This window comes from Bremia lactucae, linkage group LG12, assembly GCF_004359215.1.
Source record: "Bremia lactucae strain SF5 linkage group LG12, whole genome shotgun sequence".
Taxonomy (NCBI): domain Eukaryota; phylum Oomycota; class Peronosporomycetes; order Peronosporales; family Peronosporaceae; genus Bremia; species Bremia lactucae.
The window spans coordinates 753493-773614 of NC_090621.1; the positions used below are offsets into that span (position 1 = coordinate 753493).

Here is a 20122-nt window from a genome sequence, read left to right on the forward strand (position 1 = left end):
CCAATCACTTCACGTACACTGACATGCAGAGAAAAAATACAAAATCTAAAAGTTTTTAGCTCATGGAGATCAAAGCTATGGCTTTCGTAAAGGAGGAAATAGTAAAACTGCATCAATATATATAAAGTTTTTTTCGTAACAAACTTCTATCTGCTGGCTTTAATACTGGGTATTGACATCACCACAACTTAAATTGGAATTCCACAACAACTTTTTAAGTTTTTATTTTATTTTAAATATAACCCGCTCCTACTTAACTTACTGCTTCCATACTTTCTTAAGAATAAATGAATAATTTTAATTCAAAAACTAATTTGTTAGTGCCACAACTTCTGTAAAGATACTAATTATTTATTTCTGTACAAAAATTGTAACGGGGTACTACGACTTGTACTGCTTCAGTACAAGTCCAGTTCGCACTGCTTCATTCGCGAGTGGTGCCTTACGTTATTTCAAGTACACTAGTACGTGCAGAGGAAGACTTCTCTTAAAGGCAATTAGCTTAAATTGGGTAAAATGAAAACTGTATTGTATAATAAAGCATCTCTTCTATCTACTTTGTTAATGCTAACTTAATTATAATCTAACACTAAACATACAAATGAATTCTTATCTTATCTGTATATCTCTTTTGTTTATCTCTACAGCTGATTAGTATGCGGAATAAATATATAAAATGGTCTATACCTATTTATGGATAAGAATTCTGAACATTACTATCTAAAGTAATATCCTCTAAATAAAAAAATGTCGCATCTTGCCCCTGAAAAGAAGCCGTGGCTTTTGTCAGAACGGCTAATCAACAGCTTGTCTGGAGAAACTGCTCCTCTCAATATATATCCTTTATTTATTATGACAAAGCTACATGGCCTTGATCTCAGCGCTAAGAACTTTCGCGCTGAGGAAATTTTTTGTCTTGATGCTTTTTGTTAACATCGATGGTTTAGTTGTAACAATAAGCGAGAGAAAAGTCTCGCTTATGCAAGCCTGGAGTGCGTTCATTCGCAATGTCAAAGACATTGGACTCGAGGCCTGGCTTCAAAAAATTAACGCGAATCGCGTTAAATTTGAAAAAAGAACTCCAACCGGTGCAAAGTATAAATTGCATCGGTTGTCACGTGAGGCTAAGCTTCCATGTCTCACGTAGGGTGATCCCTGCTTGTGTTGTGTAGACAACTCGAAGAGGGTAAAATGGGATGTCTATTCCCTTTCTTTGCCCTGGAGAAGGGCTCGCACCTCTATTGAGATGCGGGAAGCGATTGACGTTTTGCAATCGATTTACAAGCGCCAGAAGCGTGTTTTTCGATGGGACTTTTGAACTATCGGATGGGTCTTGTCATACTGACGGACGAGGCCCTCAACGTCAGCAACCAGCTGGGAACGAGGCTCCCAGCTGTCAGGTGAAGGTGGATAACCACGCCAGCGAACAAGATAACTCGTTCGCTGCCCCTTCACATCACGGTGGTTCTGGATACGTTCCACAAGGAAGCGCTGACCACCGTAGGAATTCACCAATGTTTGTGGTGGAGGAGGGAAAATTAGATCCGCACCGTATGTCGGATCTAATGTCGAGGATCGACAAAATCGATCACTTCCTCCATGATTTGGAGGAGGGAGTTGACCACGAGCGCGGCAAGCGTCGCTAGTTGGAGCAGACGGTGCAGGCTCACCATATCGAGCAGTTGGAGGACCTTTCGAAGAGTGCGTACTCCATATTGGAGTACGAGCGGAAGTATCCTGCTGTTCGTGATGAGCTGTCGTCAGCTCATCGTGGTTTCGAGGATATTCGGAACACATGAGAAACTTCAGGTTCAACATAAGAACCTGGTTCGCGATCACAAGAATTTTCTGGGGATTCTTAAAAAGGGTGGTCAGATCCGTCCTCGGAAGAAGCCGCGTACTGATGGTACGGGCGGAGCCGACCAACGTAAAACGTAGGATGCGTTCGCATCCTACGTGGCATTTCTTTTGTGTATGCATTGCCTCTGCGATGCCGTACACGGAATTGACCAATGAACTTGGGTAGTAGTTTATTGCTACCCACATTAGTGAATAATCGCTTTGGTATGTTTACCGTAGAGAGTAGCACTAGGTCATTAATTTTAAATGAATGAACATTTGCTCATCCATGTTTGTCTGTGTTCCGTTTCTGTCGGTCCACTGCGTTAGCAATGGAATTCTGAACGAAACGGATTATTGATTTTCGAGTTAGCAAAAATTCTTCAGCTAACTCATTTATTTTGTCTATTCCAGTACGCATTGTGCGTACTGCCATGAGATCATTCTCATCTTCGATATCGATTTCTTCGACATCGACATCACTCGCGTGGTTGTTAACTTCGATGCTTGATGAGCATGAGCCAAAATTGGTTTTGCTCGTGCGTGTCCAACCCCGTTAAACTTGAGGTTCCTTCTAATTGGGTGGGTATGCGAGGATGGCGTAAGCCATTCACGAAAAACATGTATGCGTTGTAGACGCATGCACCGAATTATTGATGGCGAATTCGACCATCGGTAAAAACTCGCTTTAATTCGGATACGATTGGACGTAACCTGGAAGTATCTCTTCGAGGACGCGATTTACGCGTTCTGTTTGACCATCCGTTTCTTGGTAATCGGATGTTGACATAGTCAGCCGTGTTCCGATCTCTCGGAACACGGATTGCCAGAACTCTGCCGTGAATTTCGAATCTTTATCCGAGACCAATTCACTGGGTAACCCATGGAGTTTGTATACCGTGTCTATAAAGACACGGGCACAACCCGGAGCCGTAATCGACTCTGATACCGCATTGCTGAATCTGTCTACAAAAACAAGGATTCCACACGATGTCCACTTGTTCGAGCAGCGTGACACACACACATGATGCGCAACCGCAAATCATTGTGAGTTGGGACGACGACACGTGGGGTGTAGCCGGTAACGGTTGTGTAATACAATAAGCCGTTACGTGTTGTGTATCGATCGGATGACGATCGATATTAAGCCGGTAGATCTTATAAAGATTTATCGGATGGATTCATTAAATGATCCATCAAACATAGAAGGTCCTTATCTTCTTTGTATGCTTTCTTTATATCATCAACTAAGGTTGATGACGGAACACTCGTAGTGAGTGTTGCAACAGTAAAATTAATTTCACTGTTGGGGTGCATTGCTGACTCGAAATCGGGTCGGTGTGATAACGCATCAGCGACGACATTAAGTCGACCTGATTTTATTCGACGAAGAAGATATACACCGCGAAGATGGATAGCCACCTCGCCATTCCTTGCAAGAGGTAGGGGCTGTTCACGACCGTGGTAATGACGCATGGTCCGTATATACGATAAACGGTCTATCTCCTAGGAGATAGACCCTAAATTTAGCAAATGCATATTCCATGGCAAGGAGTGCCTTGTCATGCACTGGGTAATTACGTTCAGCTGGTTGCAGCGACGCGATTGATAACAGACGACGCGCTCCGCGCCGTCTGTATCGTATGCATTAACGCGCAGCCGATTGCGAAATCGCTGGCGTCACAGAAACATGGAATGATTTGTCTTGATCTGCAATCGCCCATATTGGCGATTGCATCAAGCTTTGCTTGATATCTTCAAACGAACGCTGACAATCAGTGTTCCATAACCGTTTCTCGTCTTTTTAAAAGAGACGAGAGAGATGAATTGTCATCTCTGCATAATCGCGAGATTACTTGTGCAAGTACGCCGCTAAACCAAGGATCTTTCTAAGTCCCTTGACATCGACTGGAACTGGCCAGTCGGTGATTGCTTTGATCTTTTCGGGATCAGGGCGTACGCCGCGCTTACCAACGATGCACCCAAGAAGTGGTATTTCGCTTGCAGCGAATATACACTTCTTGAGATTTGCATACAACTTATGCTTTCGCATAAGTGTAAGAACCTGACGAACGTGAGTTTTATGAACTTCCACGTCCGTCTTACCGTCCATGGCCCGGCTATGGACGAATACATCGTCGAAATAACTCGGTGCGAAATCCCGCACCGGTCTCAACAGATTTGTTACACATCTGTTGAATGTTGCAGGGGCGTTACTAAGCCCCTGAGGCATCACTAGCCATTCCCAGAGCATACCACTGGGGGTGCTCACTGCTGTGTACGGGACGTCCCGTTTACGCATAAGGATCTAATAAATTTCATCCATCGGATCCATAGACGAAAAGATGGTTTTCTTAGACAAAGCATCTATGATTGCGTCTATTCTAGGTATCGGGGTTTCAGCCGGCACCGTTGCAGCATTCAGTTCATTCAATGCATGCACTATCCGCCACCCTCCTGTGACCTTTCGCACACAGACGGTCGGTAAGCTATGTGGGAAGGTTGACTACCTTACATGACCCGCTTTTAATCGATCGATAAAGAATTTATCGATCTCAAGCACTTGTTCACGAGGTAGTGGCCACTGCTTCATGAAACAGTACTTCGAGCCCGGTTTGAGCTCGATCTCATGTCGAGTGCCTTAATTCTTAGGCAACTCGCATTGAACTGTTTCAGGGAATACATCCCCGAGTTCAAATCAAATCCTTTTATATAGGATCTGTCTTAAGTGACTTCCAGGATTGAGTAGTATATCTCTTAAGCCGAGTCTTCACATCGAGGACACTTTCGTCCATCGATGAGCTGCTGAGAACTCGTTCGTTCTCAGCAAAAATTACCGCTGACCGGATATCGGTTGCGTATTCGTCCTTCTGTGAAGACTACGTAGATCTGCTTGATTCTGCCATTGTGCAGATCTCTCAAGAACCGTTTAGGTTCTAGGGTAAATATTTGAGTTATATCCGAAGGTAACTTCGGAGGCACATACATATCAAGAGTGTAAGCGCCTACTCTTGATCCGTCATTAACCAAGACATTCAATGTCTCGTTTTCTTCCTGGAATTTATCCACAGGCTGCCGAGGAATTAATTCCTTGGGATGCTGAATTCAGCATTAACTATTTGAGGGTTTTCTTCTCAACTACGCGAAGATTATTCCCTTAACATCTTCCGAATATGATTGCGCTATCACAGTCGGGTCCTCTACGGTCGACTCTCAACTACGGTCTAGGATCATCGTGTTGTCTTTTTTGGACAACCGGTACCTTCCTTGAATGTAGCCCGCTAGACGTACATTCATGTCTCAATTCATTCGACTTATTCGGGTGGTGGACCTTCAGCACTGCCTGTGCATTCGCACAGCCGCCGGCAGCTGACTCCACACTGTGATTAGTAATCACACTGTGATCTTGTGCAGTCGTACTAACGACCATTTCACAAGTGAGGCCATCGCATTCAGCCGTAGTGATCCACACGCTTGTGGACGCGCCAACACGTTCATCAGAAGGCCATCTGATGAACAAGTGGCAGGCATCTTTACGGATCGAGACTGCCAGTTGATTATTGGCTCATACTTTCTGAGCCAAGGTAAACCTAGGATGACATCAAGTCTGTCATCCAAATCCAGTACGATGAAAACATCATCAAGCTGTTAATCTTAACGGTAGTGAAATCTCACTACGGGTTTCATCACTATTATCGACGCGCCTGTCGTTGGAGGGATGTCGCGCTCAAGATATTTGAGCTTACGACCCTCTAGCGACTGGAGACGAATAAAGTATTCGACGCTCCACAGTCCACTAGGGCCCTAAGTGACAAATCATTTGTCACTTTCTACTTCAAGGTGATGAGGTATACCTCAGCACCAGGTGCAGAGACAAATAATGATTATGTGTCTGGAGCAACTTATGTCAAGAGATTTGCAAATTCTCTTGAGGTTGCTGAATCAGTAGGGCGATGCGCTCTTACTGACCCAACCGTTTTTTTGTGGTCCGCCTCGCTGTTGCGATTTCGCAACGACGCCGGACCCGCGACCGTTACCCTTTTAAAATTCAGTCCATAAGCGGTACTGGGCGTGGGGCACTTTCTATCATGACCGCAGTGACCTAACTTTTGACATTGATTGCATCTCTGCAATCGCTTACTGTTCGAAAGCGAGGTCCATAGGTTCTGGACCTCCAAGCTCTTGTCGTCACGGAGGACGATACGATGACAAACTAGTTTGAGCCTGTCTCAAGCTAATGTCCTCCTGTTCCGCATACACCTTGCTAATAAACTTGCATCAAAATCTTAAAAATGGATAATGCTTCTTCAAGCGTATCCAGTTTCAGCGGAACAAATGGGTCTTCACGGGACCATCCGTAAGACCTTCCATGATTACCTTAATCAACGTGTGTTCATAAATTGGATTGTTCATGGTACAATTCGTTAATAGTCGTACACGCTGGGCGTAAGCTTGAACATTACGCTTGCCTTGCTTAAATTTCAGAAGCTCTGATCGAGCTTTTAACTCAGCCCTGGGCAGCTTAAACTTCTGTTGGAGCCAGGATTGAAAATCCTCTAGCTAGCCAAATATGTACGGGTCACCAACTTGAGGCATATGCCCAAGTTTTGGCACGACCTGCCAGGTTTGACTGAGCAAATGCAACTTGCATTTGCTCGTCGACGATGTGACGAGCCCTTATGGCATCTTCCAACACGACAAACCATCGTGAGAGGGAGTCTTCTACGACCCCCTATACTTAGATATGTCAATCTTTAAGGTTTTGGGACGACGCGTGTGCGTCATCCCAGATACAGGGGTCTGTACCTCTTGCAACCTCAACAGTCCTGCCTGTTGAGAGCCTTACTGATCGAGCAAGGCTACCTTCTCCTTCGCCTCGTCAAGCTCATGTTATATGAACTTGGCGATGGCTGAATGGAGGGCAAATCTGTCCAAACCGGACAGCATGGCCAAGATGGCATCATTTTCTACGGTCGAAATCGTTCGTTCGACCGCACTCCTTTCTATGTCACTTAGAATAAGTATTTATCACGCTAAACGTGATGCGTATTTCCATTATTATTTAACATGGACATGTTAGATGATAGAACTGTGGTCCTTGGACGGACTACAAAGTGCTACCATGTGTAACGGGGCACTGCCGACTTGTACTGCTTCTGTGCGAGACGTCACTTCACGTACACTAGTACGTGCAGAAGAAGACTTTCTTTGAGATTCTTGCTGCAAAGAGGGCTAAAAGTAAACTGTATTTCATGTAATTAAGTTGTTCTTCTGTTTCTATCTATTTAATACTAACTTCATTATAAACTAATACAGAACATGTAATATATCTTATTTGTCTCTCTCTTTGGGCGCGTCCAGTGCTGACTGGACCGCGGAGCAAGTAGATGTAATGGCCTACATCGATTTATGGATAAGCTTTCCAAAAATTCCTATGTAAAGTAATATTTTCCAAATAATATCTACTTTTTTAGATAATATATTAATTAACAACCTGGTCTATGAGAGGAAAAGTACAAATATTATCTTTATTAACTTTGACTTGTTCCAATATTACCATATCCGCCAATCGTTATAAGACAAGATTGTGCGGGCCATACATAGATAGTTATTAATATAATAAAGTCAGTGGTAGATAAAAGATCGTTACGTAGGAACTTGATATATTATCACAGTTTTACGTTTTCTCTATAATAAAGCCTTAGAATTTACTCTGCGTAAGCTAAGATTTCTTAGCTACTGAGAGCCTTCCTCTGCACGTCGTGCAGAGAGAAGTACTTTTGCAATTTTACAATGTTAATCAGATGGGCAATGCTGTTGGCAATGTGGCCCAAGACGGCAACGGCACTTCAAATGACCAACTGGGGGTTTCATATCGATAGGAATGCAACCACATAATTACATCCTTGTTTTCAACCTCGAAAATTCCTTGGATTTTAGCTATGCAGACTTCGCACACTCGAGTACATCGAAGTTTATCATCTTCATGATGAAATTTTTGGTAATATGAAATTGGAACAGCATCAAAGAGGACATTCTGTACTTGCCTAATTGCAAGCCTCATCCCTTTGTCTTCATTCGGAATTCCGTACAGCGGATCGTTTACGATTGAAAAGCCCACGTGTTGTAAATGCACTCGAAGTTGATGCGTCCGACCCGTTAAAAGGAGGCATTCAACGATACTTTCGCCACCCACGGAGTCTCCACGACGACGCATTAGCGTTACACAAGGCTTGGCGTCTTCTGACTCACTCACACATCTTTTATGTCCTTGGCGTGGTGACATCAAACCGATTGGGGCTTCCACGCGCCAGTATTCTTCACGTAAACTATCAATCGTTACAAATGCTGAGCAGAACTTAGCAATGCCTGCAGAACCCATTGCCGTGACGGGAAAGTCGCCTTGAACTCGCGCTACGTAGTATTTCTGCACCAAACGCATGCCAGTTCCTTGGTTGATAGAAGGATTTGTTAGCTCAGCCGTAAGACTGCGTGCCTTTTCCGCCGATTTGGCGAGTATCAGCAGTCCTGACGTCAATCGATCCAATCGATGCACTGGATAGAGCTTTTGTGTTAAACTTTCCTTCTCTGCGGCAATCCCTTGTCTGTCATGATGCAGTATATGCGTCAGCGAATTAAATTGAAAGCTGCCGGTTGGATGCACGGGAACGCCCGAGGGTTTATTTACCACCATCAAGTCGTCTGTCTCCAAATGGATCCACGTCGTGGATAGCGACGCCAATGTCGATAACTCCATGGCAGTCTTGATCGGGAAATGAATTGCAGGCTCATGTCGATGCACGACGTGCTCAAAGAAACTTCCACGTTTCAGAATCGTGTCCAGCTTCGCCTCTTGTCCATTCACCCGAATGAGCCCCAGCTGAGCTGCTCGCGCGCAGTATTCTGACGAGAGGGTGGAAAACTCACTGGCAAAGAGATCACGCAAACTACGATCCGTCCACCGGTCTTTTGCAAAGAGCGCAAAGCGATGGACGTACGGTTCAATTCTCCGCACGACGCACGAGTGTCCAGCCACTCGATTGTCACAATTAGTCGACATGCACGGCTCAAAGTGGACAGCAGCGGAAGGCGGGACAATTCGTTGACGGTGATTTCTACTCTTCCGCCTGGAAGATGCTAAGCCCTCCAGTATTTGCAAAGACTTGCGCTCCGCTAACCATCGAGCCTTTTCCTGCTTACGGTGCTGCTTCTTGCTCTGCGGAAGAATGTCCTCCATTGTGGAATATGGAGTCGATACACAATAATTGAATACATTTTGGGCAACTCCGAGCGGCTTCGATACTTTTAAGAAATTTCGTGTCGATAAATGGGTTGCTTGTGGCTGCTCCCATTATTGGAGCGTGTGTATTTTACAGTAATTACCTAATTCTAATTTGCACACAAAAAGTGGCTAAGACATGCCACCTCGCAGTGAACCGGGCATGACCGTTTTAGTCGCTTTCTGCGCTTTTAAATAGTCAGCCGACGATAGCTAAACTATCATACTTTACAACCTCAACGTCGTATATTTTGCACATGTTTCTGAATCTCCACCGCTGACGCCTCGGAGATCCATGGCAACATCCTTCTCCAATGCATTTCGTTAAATTTATGCACTGGCACTTGTGTTACTGAAAAGTTTTTAAAGCGAAAACTTAAATTCAGTGCACTGTCAAGTGACAAAGCTGGAATAGAGCGAAAGAACTCGAGTCGGGATGCGAAATTCTCGTCTAGCGCTCTTGGAACCTGATCACTTAAGGGACCAAGACATAAAGAAGGAAATTCGTACCCTTCGACGAGATCCTCGTGTGCAATTTGGTGAAGTTGCGAGCATAGAGTATCGATGCAATCTTGCACAATAATTGTCACGTTTGGAAACGGTAGAATTCGCTGAATCTCGGATTTTTCACCAGTGTGAACAACAGCTACAATGACTTTCTTGTGCATGGCCAAAGTCAATCTAAACAACAAGCCGCTTTTTTCATTTTGGTTTGGAGGTGTATTCTTCAGCGCGTGTACTTGTTGGCTTGTTAAGAAAAGAACGGCGGTGCGCACACTAAGTAAAACATCGACATGGAGCGAATCTGTAATTGTTACGCCACAGTCGGCGCTCTTGGACGATAAAAGGATTGCATATATTTTGGAGCTGGCAAAGGTCGAGCTTACGAGAATGTTCCACTTCATTGACTGGGATAACCTTTGCGAGTGATGACAAGTTAGATCGACAGTAGACGTCACGGACCGTTTCGCAGGAACAAGAGACCTTTTACACGTCAACGTTCCATTCGAATAATGAGAATACGCAGCACTTTCTCCGTCATGAGCCATTCCCTCTTTCGTCAAATGGAATGAATCAATTGCTCTCACATCTCGTGCATTTGCCAACTGGTCATCTTTCGACAATAAAATGTTGTTGCAAACTAGTGACGTCTGTGATTTTGTTTGTTTCAAGTTTTCTTGCCGATTTTCCTCCAATGTGTTGAAAGTTTCAATGCCATTTGTTTCCATCTCGGTATGCAAAGTGTCATTAAACAACCTCTTGGTCTGATTCAACGGACAAATGGTAGGCGAATCGAGTTGAATCGTATCAGCTGGCAAGCAATTCCGTTGGTCACAAGCCGCTTGGAATTCCTCCACAACTGCTACAGCAGTTGTTGGCGTCGTCGTAGTCTTCGTTTTGGTATGCATTTTATCAAGACAAGCACGGATAATTCCATTTGATCGAAGTGCTCCCCAGTGCCTACCTAGTGGTAGTGGAGAAGTCTGTGATGCACAAAGTGATTGCGCATAAATAGCCCGCATATTGGGACTTGATTTCAATTTCTTCTTTGACGTGAGATCCCCAACGTCTTCATAAGATTTGACCGACTGTGAATACAGAAGCTGCGACGAATCGTTAATAAATGAATTGTCCGCCGCCTCTTGATCGTCTTCTCCATACTCATTATCATCGTCGTCATCATCATCATCTCCCCCTTGCACTTCAGCTGTTTCTTCAATATACGCAGCTGCTAAAGCTCGTGAAGTCTCTCGCTGCTTCTTCTTTCTCTTGAGACGCTTTTGCAATGTTCTTGACGCTTCTGGCTGTGAACACAAGTGGGAGGGAGAGTACTCATACTTGCGTTTAAGTCGCCGAAACTTTTTACGTTTCTTTTCGACCTCCGCAGAGGAAGGCGATGCTAATAAGTGACTAGGAGATGCAATATTTGCAGGTTTTGAAAGTGATGGATGGGATAGGGAAACCGTTGCTTTCTCAGGTAACGTTGACAAATCCGAAGCGCATACTGGAGCAGAAGATTTGCGGTGTAATGAGCAGTAAGCTAGAAATAAAGTATAACATTCCTTGTCGTCACTGCCTGAAACATCGACTTGATCCATGCGATAGCCAGCGAATGCGGCACAACTGACATGAAAGGCAGTCAAACATTGCTTGTGTGCGCATTGAATCTTTCCATTACCAATCTGCGAATGGCATATTGAACAATCGAGATTCTTGCGGTCTGGATCAAGTCGAGTTAATTCAGAAAGCATAAGAGAATCATCCACTCCCTGCTCGACTTGTAACTCTGGAATCCATATATAGCATTGAACGTGAACCCAGTGGTGGCATCCCGTCCGCTTGTACGCACCCCCGCGGTGTGGACAGAGCTGACATCGTGGTGGATTAGCAGCGACATCGTTGCCAGTCTTTAGAGCCACCGAGCAGACGGCACAGAACCACTCGGCATCGGGTACAGAGAGAATACCATAGCAGAATTGATGAACTCCCACGTTACATCCATCGCAAAAGAGTATTAGATCATCATCATATGATTCACGCTCAAGACACACAGCACAGCAGCCATCGTCCTTATGCTCGAAATCAACTTCCTTCTGATTTGTATGCGTAGCACCATGAATATACTCGGCTAAATACCTTTTTGACGGGGGCGTGAATTCCATTGGATTAATAGCTAGCATATCTTCAGCGTCAGAGTCTGCTCGTGTTTTGGAATTAATATTGCTTGCTTGAAGAAAACTACTTTCATTCGCAACCACAGAACTTAAATCATCGTCAACTCGTTCATGAGCTTTGTCTTCTTGAATGCCAGCTCCCACAAACTTTTTATCAGGAGAAGCTGCACGTAGCGAGACATTTAATAAATTAGATGCCATTACAGGACCATTCGACAATGATGGAAGTAATTCAAAGGATTGTAATTCGTTTTCGGTCTGTTCTTCATAATATGGCATTTCATTGGCAGCACTAACACTTTTTTGTGCACACGACACAGGTGGTAACTCTGAAAAATTCTCCTTTGTGGCTCGAGGCGTTTCGTGCTTTTTAGAACGTAGTACTTGAGCTTCTCTAGCTGGCTCTGTTGGCAAAAGCTCCATTGTTTGCGTAAAAGTCAGTGGATTGGCATCAATAGCGTTTTCATCAAATACCAGTTGTCGCGTTCGACAGGTTTGCGAAGCCGTCTCAGCTCTGTTTGAGAAATTGTGATGACTGACATTTTTAAAGGAGAGCGTCGAATCTCGAGTTGGCTTTTTCGCGCCTCTAGAAACATTAGAGTCAGGCCACTTGCTGCCAGAGGCAGTTGTTTTCGCCTCAGTCATATCGTCCTCGCTGGTCGGAACCAACAAGGATGTTGCTTTACAAGCATCTATCTTCTGCTTTTCTCCTGTAAGGGTCATTGAAGCAGTATTTTCACAGCAACCATTGCAATTTATAACGTCCTCAGTAGTAGTAGAGATATTACGGGTTATCAAGTCGGCATATTGCGGGCTAAAGTGCGTGTCAAAGGAAGAGATCGATTCTCCAATTGTATCGTATACGTTGTCCCATGTGCTTGCAAAATCGGGCTCATCGGGCGTTTTACATTGTTGCGAAGCAGAGGTCATCTCACCTTTCAGTTTCGAGTCGATTATACTCAATCTAGTGCTGTGAAACTTGGTTGTTCGAGACCTTAAAAATGCTGCATGACACTCATTTCCATGTTCCACAGAATTTGCACGATTGTTCGAGCTCGCCACCTCAGCTTCTTCTTCCTTATCAGCATTCATACTGTCATCATCATCAGATTCATCTTCCAAATTCTCGTCGACACCGTGAATGTCGCGAACTAGACGTAGCAAAATAAGCGACCGAACAGAATAACTCACTTGAGTGCTATCATTGTTTCGCACCAACGTACGCGATTGGCGCCGTAGTAGATGTGCCCGATCAGCAACAATTGGCACCAGCTTATTTCTACAGCTATTCGCGAAATTTGCCGGAAAAAACTTCAACAGCGCCACAGCTCGTTCAGCATCACTGAGCTGCCACGTATTAGGGTCAAGAATTGTCGACGACATCTTCCCACCAACTTGAGAAGCATGGAAAGTTGGTATTTTCATCTCCAGCTCTCGTAATTGCGGGTAAATGCCGGTTGGAAGCATACGCGGACACTTTGCGAAGATAAATCTACTTTTATAAGTTGTTAGCGCGCGACTAACAGTCTTCGCCGCTGATGTACTACGCATCAACTTCTTTTGCTCGTCTCCTTCGGTCACGAGGATAATTACATTGCCAACGCGTTTTCGTCCAGTTCTACCCAGTCGTTGAATCATCCGAACAGGCGACGTAAGTGCATCAAAAGAGACAATAAGATCAACTTCTCCAATATCCAGGCCTTCCTCGGCAATGCATGTGGCTACAAGGACATTAAAGTCGCCTTTTCGAAACCTACGCACAATTTCTTGCTGTACTTTTTGAGACTGCCCCTTGTTTTCTTTTGCTTTGCCGGACGCACCCTGTCCAATGAAAGGCTGCGCGTTAACAATAGGTGCAAGTGGACGCAGTAGCGCTACAATTTCCGATACGCTTGCACGAAACTGCGTAAAAACGATGGCTCGTGTGCTGGAAGCTCCTGCATCATGGCGCTGAAAGTGCTCTAACAGCACTTCACGAAGTTTCAATAGCTTTGGATGGCTCACAGTACTATATAAGCTATCACCGCTTAATGCTAAACTTGTTTCAAGCACTTGAAATGCCGAAGACTGTAGCATTTCTCTCTTGGACCACGACAATTTGCCATTCTTTCGTTCTTCCACCCAATTCAAGATTTGATCACGAAAGCTATTGAGTCCATGACCAGTCAATAAACTTTTGGCGTGTAGCAAACTCACGAGAAGCGCTAAGTCACTCTCTGCACTTCGCTTTGACGCGTACGTCGAGCTCTTTCGAAAATTCTCTCGAGCTTGCAGCACGTACCAGCTCGTCAATTTATCTGGATCGCTATTTCGAATAATCTGATTGCGAAGTAATCGTTGAATGATCGGCGTGAAGAGCTTGAGAAATTGCGCCTTGATTTTTAAAATTTGGTCGCCGAGACGACAAACAATTACCTCTTCTTGCCGTGCGTGCGTATATTTGCGTACATCCACGTCATCAGCTGATCGGCTTTCAATATGGGAGATGCGTAAATTCGTCACAACGTCTTGAATCACATCAAATTTCGCTCCAGGTGTGGCCGAAAGTGCCAAAATGCGATACTGTTGCGTTTTTGCTTCAATTTCGTGCACTACAGCGCAGTAGGCGTACTTTCCCGTAGCTCTATGAGCTTCGTCAACAATGATGCACACAAATGTTTCTGCCTTGCAAATACCTCGGCAAAGATCATTTTGCAAACTTTGAGGGGTGCAAAAGAACACGCGTCTGGAGTTCCACAGCACGCGACGCATTGTCGGAGGAACGTTTCCTTGCAATTCTGCAGTATCGGAAAGCGGAATTCCCATGATTTCATGACACGCTTTTATTTGCTGAGCCACAAGTGGCTTTGTCGGCGCCATAAACACTACCTTTCCAGTCGGAAACCAGCGGTAAAAATTGTACATGACAACTGCAGCCACTAGTGTTTTACCTAAGCCCGTAGGCAATGACACGAGCGTGTTGTGATACAATGCTTTTTCTGCAATGGCCAATTGATAGTCTCGAATAGAGTAATTTGTCGGGTACACGAAATGCTGTGCGGCATCAATATCAATCCCGGGCACGCCTTTTGAGCGTATAGAAATGTCGAGATATCTTGTTTTGGCCACTGCGTCTTCTCCTGTTGCACGCCGCGTTGTTTGCAAAAGCGAATTGTCTGGCTTGACCTCTTCTTTTGCTCGTTTTGAATAAAAAGACTTTATTGGCGACTTTAACGAAAAATGCGTTGTATTTGCTGTAGCGGATTTTGCTAATTGATCTCTTTGTGTCAAGGTGAATGATGTAGGCTTTGAGCATACACCATCATTCTTTATGGATTGTTGCTGTGGCGGTGAAGTCGTGGATTTGTCGAAAGTAATTCGAGTCTGTATAATCTTCTTGGCTGAGGTAGTGTCTTGATCCTCGTGCAACATGAATACTCGTGGTGCCTGGCATACTTGACATGTAGTTCTCGCCGCGTTGTTTTGCAGCGTACATGACTTGCAGCTCCACATATTCTTATTATAGCAAAAGGCTGATTGAGGAATGTTTGTCGTATCATTTAGACGGCTGCAAGATTTTACATAACGAGTCTCGAGTGCCTCAATCTCCGATAGCAATGCATCGTCCCAAATGTCCTCTTGCATTGCAACAAAGAGTGGCCAACACGCAGCAAATAAACCCTTTTCAACCAATCAAATGATCCTGTATTTCAGCGTCTTGCTTATTCATCATACGATGCTAGCAAAAAAGCCAATTTTGTTTTAAAAGTTCATTTCTGAATGCTGTGCTAATTTTTTTGTGAAGGGCTGTAACCAAGGGCAAACTTATGCAACTGATTTTGCTATAGGAAACAGGTATTCACAACTTGTGATTATTTCATCGACTCGCTCAGCATGGGCTGTTTGTCAAAAATTTGCGTGCTCGACAAAACTTGCTATGTTTACAGGGCGCCAAAGGCACAAACGACAATAATACGGTCGAGCTCAGAATTCACAGATAACCGCCAAGCAGAATAATTGAGCCGAAGAATTCACCAGGGCATGAAGTATTCTATACCAACTGAGGCATTCGCGGAATTTAAAGGTGATTTCTTTTGTGCATCTTGATTATCATTTTTTAATACTTGACTTTCAAGCACTAATTAAAGCAACTCATTGATGAAAGGAAATACTTCAGGCCTCGCAAAATGTTACTTCACACATGCTACCATACTTTTATTCGGGTTTGCAATTCGAGCATCCAAAATTTGCGGAAGGAATATTGTTGCACGTTGATTAATTTTAAGTACGTAGATCTAATGCTCATCACAGAGAAAAGAGCAACGAGGCAACAGCGTGCGTATTTGCACCGGCCGTCAATATCTTTGAAATGCTGCAATAACTGAAGCAAATTGCCATTTATAGCTCAAAGTCACAAAATAGAGAACTGAAAAGACACAATCGTTATCGCACATTAACGACTATTCGTCAGTTTTTCAGTTTCAAATTAAAGCCTAGTTTGCATTTCCGGATGTGTTTCCTCGTTGCCAGGCACATGGCTACAAGGCTATCATATCGAAGCACATGCAAATGGAACCGTACCTCCTTCCTTGGTGCTGCGGCAAACCTATCGAGGTGCGTTCAAAGCGCCACCTTCTCCACGGAAGGCACAGGGCCGGTCATTTACTCCCGCACGCAGAAAAGCGTAGCTGATTCCGAACGCGCAGAGGTTCAGCTCAGTCGCCTGGCTGTAATTGGCGGTGGCAACATCGCTGAAGCTATAGTCACGGGTGTGCTTAAAACAGAGCTCATTCCCAGCTCTAAGATCGTCGTGTCCGATCCCAACCCGACCATGCGAGACAAGTTCGCCAAGCTCAACGTGGAGACGCACGCGCGCAACAGCACGGCAGTCACAAATGCGGACGTAATATTACTGGCAGTCAAGCCACAGATGATTGACGACGTACGTCAATAGCTGACTCCTTTGATTCGCCATTGTTTCGATATTTTGATTGATGATGCGGAAAATCACAGGTGCTGCAGGCTGTGAAAGTGGCAATGGATCGAAATGCTTTGGTCATTTCTGTGATGGCAGGACCTACCATTAAGCTGCTGCAGAAGTATTTAGGGCAGGACAGTCGTATTGTCCGTGCCATGCCAAACACGCCAGCAATGATAGGTGAAGGCGCGACGGTGTGGGCGATGTCGTCAGAAGTCACAAGTGCACAGCACGAATTGACCAAGCAAATTCTTGGGTCGTTTGGCATTGAGGTCTGGTTTACATTTATCAGTTATTGTTTATGCAAATATATTAAAAAAAAACGTTTTTTTCAAATTGTATCGTAGGTGTTCATTGACGATGAAAAAGCACTCGACATGGCCACAGCGCTTTCGGGATCTGGACCAGCGTATTTCTTTCTTGTCGCTGAGGCGATGATCGACACGGGTGTCCACATGGGTTTTTCTCGTCCTGTGGCGACGGTATTAAGCTGAAAAATTGTCGCTGCATTCACACCTCATGCTTTCTTTTTTGATGAATGTTATGCAGAAATTGGTGCAACAAACAATGCTAGGATCTGCGCTTTACATGCAGTCGGAAAACGTACACCCCGTCGAGTTGCGGAATAAAATTACAAGCCCAGGCGGAACCACCGCTGCTGGCCTCTACCGCGCTGAAAAGAATGGATTTCGTGCCGTCATCGCTGACTCGATCTGGGCCGCCTATGAGCGCTGCCACGAGCTCGGCTTGCCTGAACCGGTGCAGCGCCAGCGTCCACGCTCGTAAGAATGAGACAACAGATGCTATGCATTTGGTATTTACAAATAGCATAATTTGGAGTTTACTTTTCCAAAACTAATATTGCAAACTTTAAAGCAGTTCTGCAATACTTGCTGAACATCAAGTTGTTAAGCGTTAATGTGGCCCAATTTTACGTTATGGGTAAAATACCTTTTTTTCTATTCGAAGTGGGTGTAACGGAGCACTGCCGACTTGTAATGCTTCTATACAAGGCCACTTCGCACTGCTTCAGTGCGAGTGGTGCCGCACGTCACTTTACGTACACTATTGCGTGCAGAGTTAAACTATCTTTAGAACACTTGCTTTATAAAGGGTTAAAAGATGGGGGCTGCTATATGGACACTCCCCTTCTGCTGCTTGGACACCCCTTACCCATAAATACGTATTAGCTTGGCTGACGTATACCTAATAAATTTCTGCTGCGCGCACCACACCCCCTCCCTCAATGGATATTCTGTGAATGCCGACATGGTATAAATGCTACCGCCTCACACACCACCCAAAACAACACACGAGAGAGTTAAACCATGGCTACCGCCTCACACTCCACCCAAAACAACACGACAGAGTTAAACCATGGCGTGGTCAAAAGGTGCTCTCTATATTCAACAATTTCCCTCTATACTTTTGTGGTTTCGCTTGCATATATTTCCCAGCGGTGGTCAATGTCTGGCCAAACCGAATCAGCCTTCAACTTCAACGCCTGGTAGTGGAGGCTGTGATACCAGTACGATACTTTCTCCGCTTGGTAAGGCGTGCAGTGAAACGGTAGGGTTGTAACGCTTGCCTCTTTTCCATAAAACACGACAGCGCGTTAGTATGTGTTTGCAATGACGGCACCCATCTCTGGCATAATTAGCCAAAATGCCCGGTGACAGGGGCCAGCAAGCCAAGCGAGAGTGGTAAGGTGATGGTCTACCAGTCCTTTCTCCAGGTAATAGCACTCGTAAAATGGCTTGCTTACAATGAGTTCTTTGGCCAATTCCTTCCTAATGGCTGGCCAATTAAACTCAGAACGTCCTGGTGCCACTGCAATGGCACGGAAACCACAGTTACCGTCTCCATCGACATCCAGTGCTACTTCGGAATTTGCTTCTATGTAGGCTTTTGCTGCAGCGGTTTTTCCTTGTCGATTTGAGATTTCATTAGTCGACTCTGCATCAAGCTTAAATGATGATAGGTCTTTTAGCCTCGAGTGGTGAATGTAGCCTGGCAGAAAGATGCTACTTTCACATACTTAAGCGCAAGTTCATCCTCTGAAGCACTCTCAATGTCAATCCCCAAACTTTTAGTCTTGATGTCCTTCCCGTTGCTAGCAAAGGACATGTGGTTTGATAATGGCCTTGCCCCTTGTAGTGACCGCATTTTCGTTTTTTCTTCGCTCTTCTTTTTCGCAATGCTCGAAATGTGATGGGTCACGCTTTGTTGATGACGAGTTTTTTTATTTTAGGTCGCCCACGAGTACGGACAACATCTGGATTATTCATATTGGTCATTGTTGGTTAGGAATGCCGACGATAAGATGTGACATTCGTGCAACGACATTACACGACATTACCGACACTATAAAGGGGATCTTAAGATCCGCTACACACCTTACAACTTTCCACTCAGTTAACGGCTGCTGGCCACGATCTGATGCGCCAGTTATTCAATAGGTTATGCTACCAGTAAAATTAAGATAGCACTGTAGCTCCATTTGAGAATGCGTTTTTCTTTGCTCCGGTCGAATTGATATCCAATCGATCGAGTGGTGCCTCACGTCACTTCAGGTACACTACTACGTACAGAGGAAGGCTCTCTTCAAGAAGCTTGCTTTAAAGAGTGTTAATTAAAAACTGTATTAATATAATTAAGTTCTTCTCGTCAACGTGACGATGAACCATAGGGTATCATCTCAAGCACAGAAACTTGCCATAGTGACCCTGCCAGTTTAGCAGGTCAATAAAACTATGCCTTATGATCGACCCCTCGGCGGTATCATAGGCGAGTTTGATGCTAAAAGCATGAGCGAGGCTGGCTCACGTGATGCGTCAGCACGGTGCCTACGCGCCCCATTACATTGACGATGTACTCGTGCATAGTAAGGCCGAGGAAGGGCTGAGCGCAATAGAGTCGCACAAGCGTCATTTAGAAGCTGTGTTGCAGACTTTGAAGGACGCCCAATTGTACGTCACTACGAAGTTGTTGCCGCGTTTCATTGGGCGGGATGAAAGTAGTCCTTTCATAGAAGTGCGTAGCGCAGCCTTCTGGCGTGAATCTATCTCCTGTAACGGGTTTTGGTTGAGCTTATGATCTCATCAAGACTTTGTTCCTGCTGTATGCTCTGCGGAGGCAGCGTTATTAGTAATCTCCAGTGCTTATGAAAGTCTGAAGCTTGTAGGATCGTTCTTTTGCAATATCTGCAATACCTTATGCTGGCAAGGTAGTCCCATAGTCCCCATAAAATCTCCTTTACATTCGGTATTGTTGCTTGGATCAATTGCCAGTTGATACTGACTATGCACAATATACAACACATGTGCTTAAATACAGCGGACTACATTGCTCCAAAATGGAGCTTTCAGCCCA

General features: G+C 44.7%; 4 protein-coding genes across 4 annotated transcripts; 1 reads left to right on the plus strand and 3 right to left on the minus strand.

Annotated features, from left to right (window-relative positions):
* Positions 1–7779: 7779 nt before the first annotated feature.
* Positions 7780–9076, minus strand: CCR75_008545 (uncharacterized protein; the record flags this gene model as incomplete). Its single annotated transcript, XM_067966597.1, has 2 exons — positions 7780–7821; positions 7883–9076. 2 exons carry the CDS (start codon positions 9074–9076, stop codon positions 7780–7782), a joined length of 1236 nt encoding a protein of 411 aa, XP_067820665.1.
* A 278-nt stretch (positions 9077–9354) lies between these two features.
* CCR75_008546 (uncharacterized protein) lies at positions 9355–15417 on the minus strand (the record flags this gene model as incomplete). The annotated part of the gene is made up of 1 exon (XM_067966598.1): positions 9355–15417. The coding sequence occupies one exon, from the start codon at positions 15415–15417 to the stop codon at positions 9355–9357; it is 6063 nt and encodes a 2020-aa protein (XP_067820662.1).
* Positions 15418–16306: 889 nt separating this feature from the next.
* CCR75_008547 (uncharacterized protein) lies at positions 16307–17709 on the plus strand (the record flags this gene model as incomplete). The annotated part of the gene is made up of 4 exons (XM_067966599.1): positions 16307–16714; positions 16786–17022; positions 17098–17232; positions 17300–17709. The coding sequence occupies 4 exons, from the start codon at positions 16307–16309 to the stop codon at positions 17534–17536; spliced, it is 1017 nt and encodes a 338-aa protein (XP_067820663.1). The 3' UTR covers positions 17537–17709.
* Positions 17710–18466: 757 nt separating this feature from the next.
* Positions 18467–18877, minus strand: CCR75_008548 (uncharacterized protein; the record flags this gene model as incomplete). Its single annotated transcript, XM_067966600.1, is given in 3 exon segments — positions 18467–18475; positions 18516–18774; positions 18789–18877. The coding sequence occupies 3 exon segments, from the start codon at positions 18875–18877 to the stop codon at positions 18467–18469; spliced, it is 357 nt and encodes a 118-aa protein (XP_067820660.1).
* Between the last annotated feature and the right edge of the window lie 1245 nt (positions 18878–20122).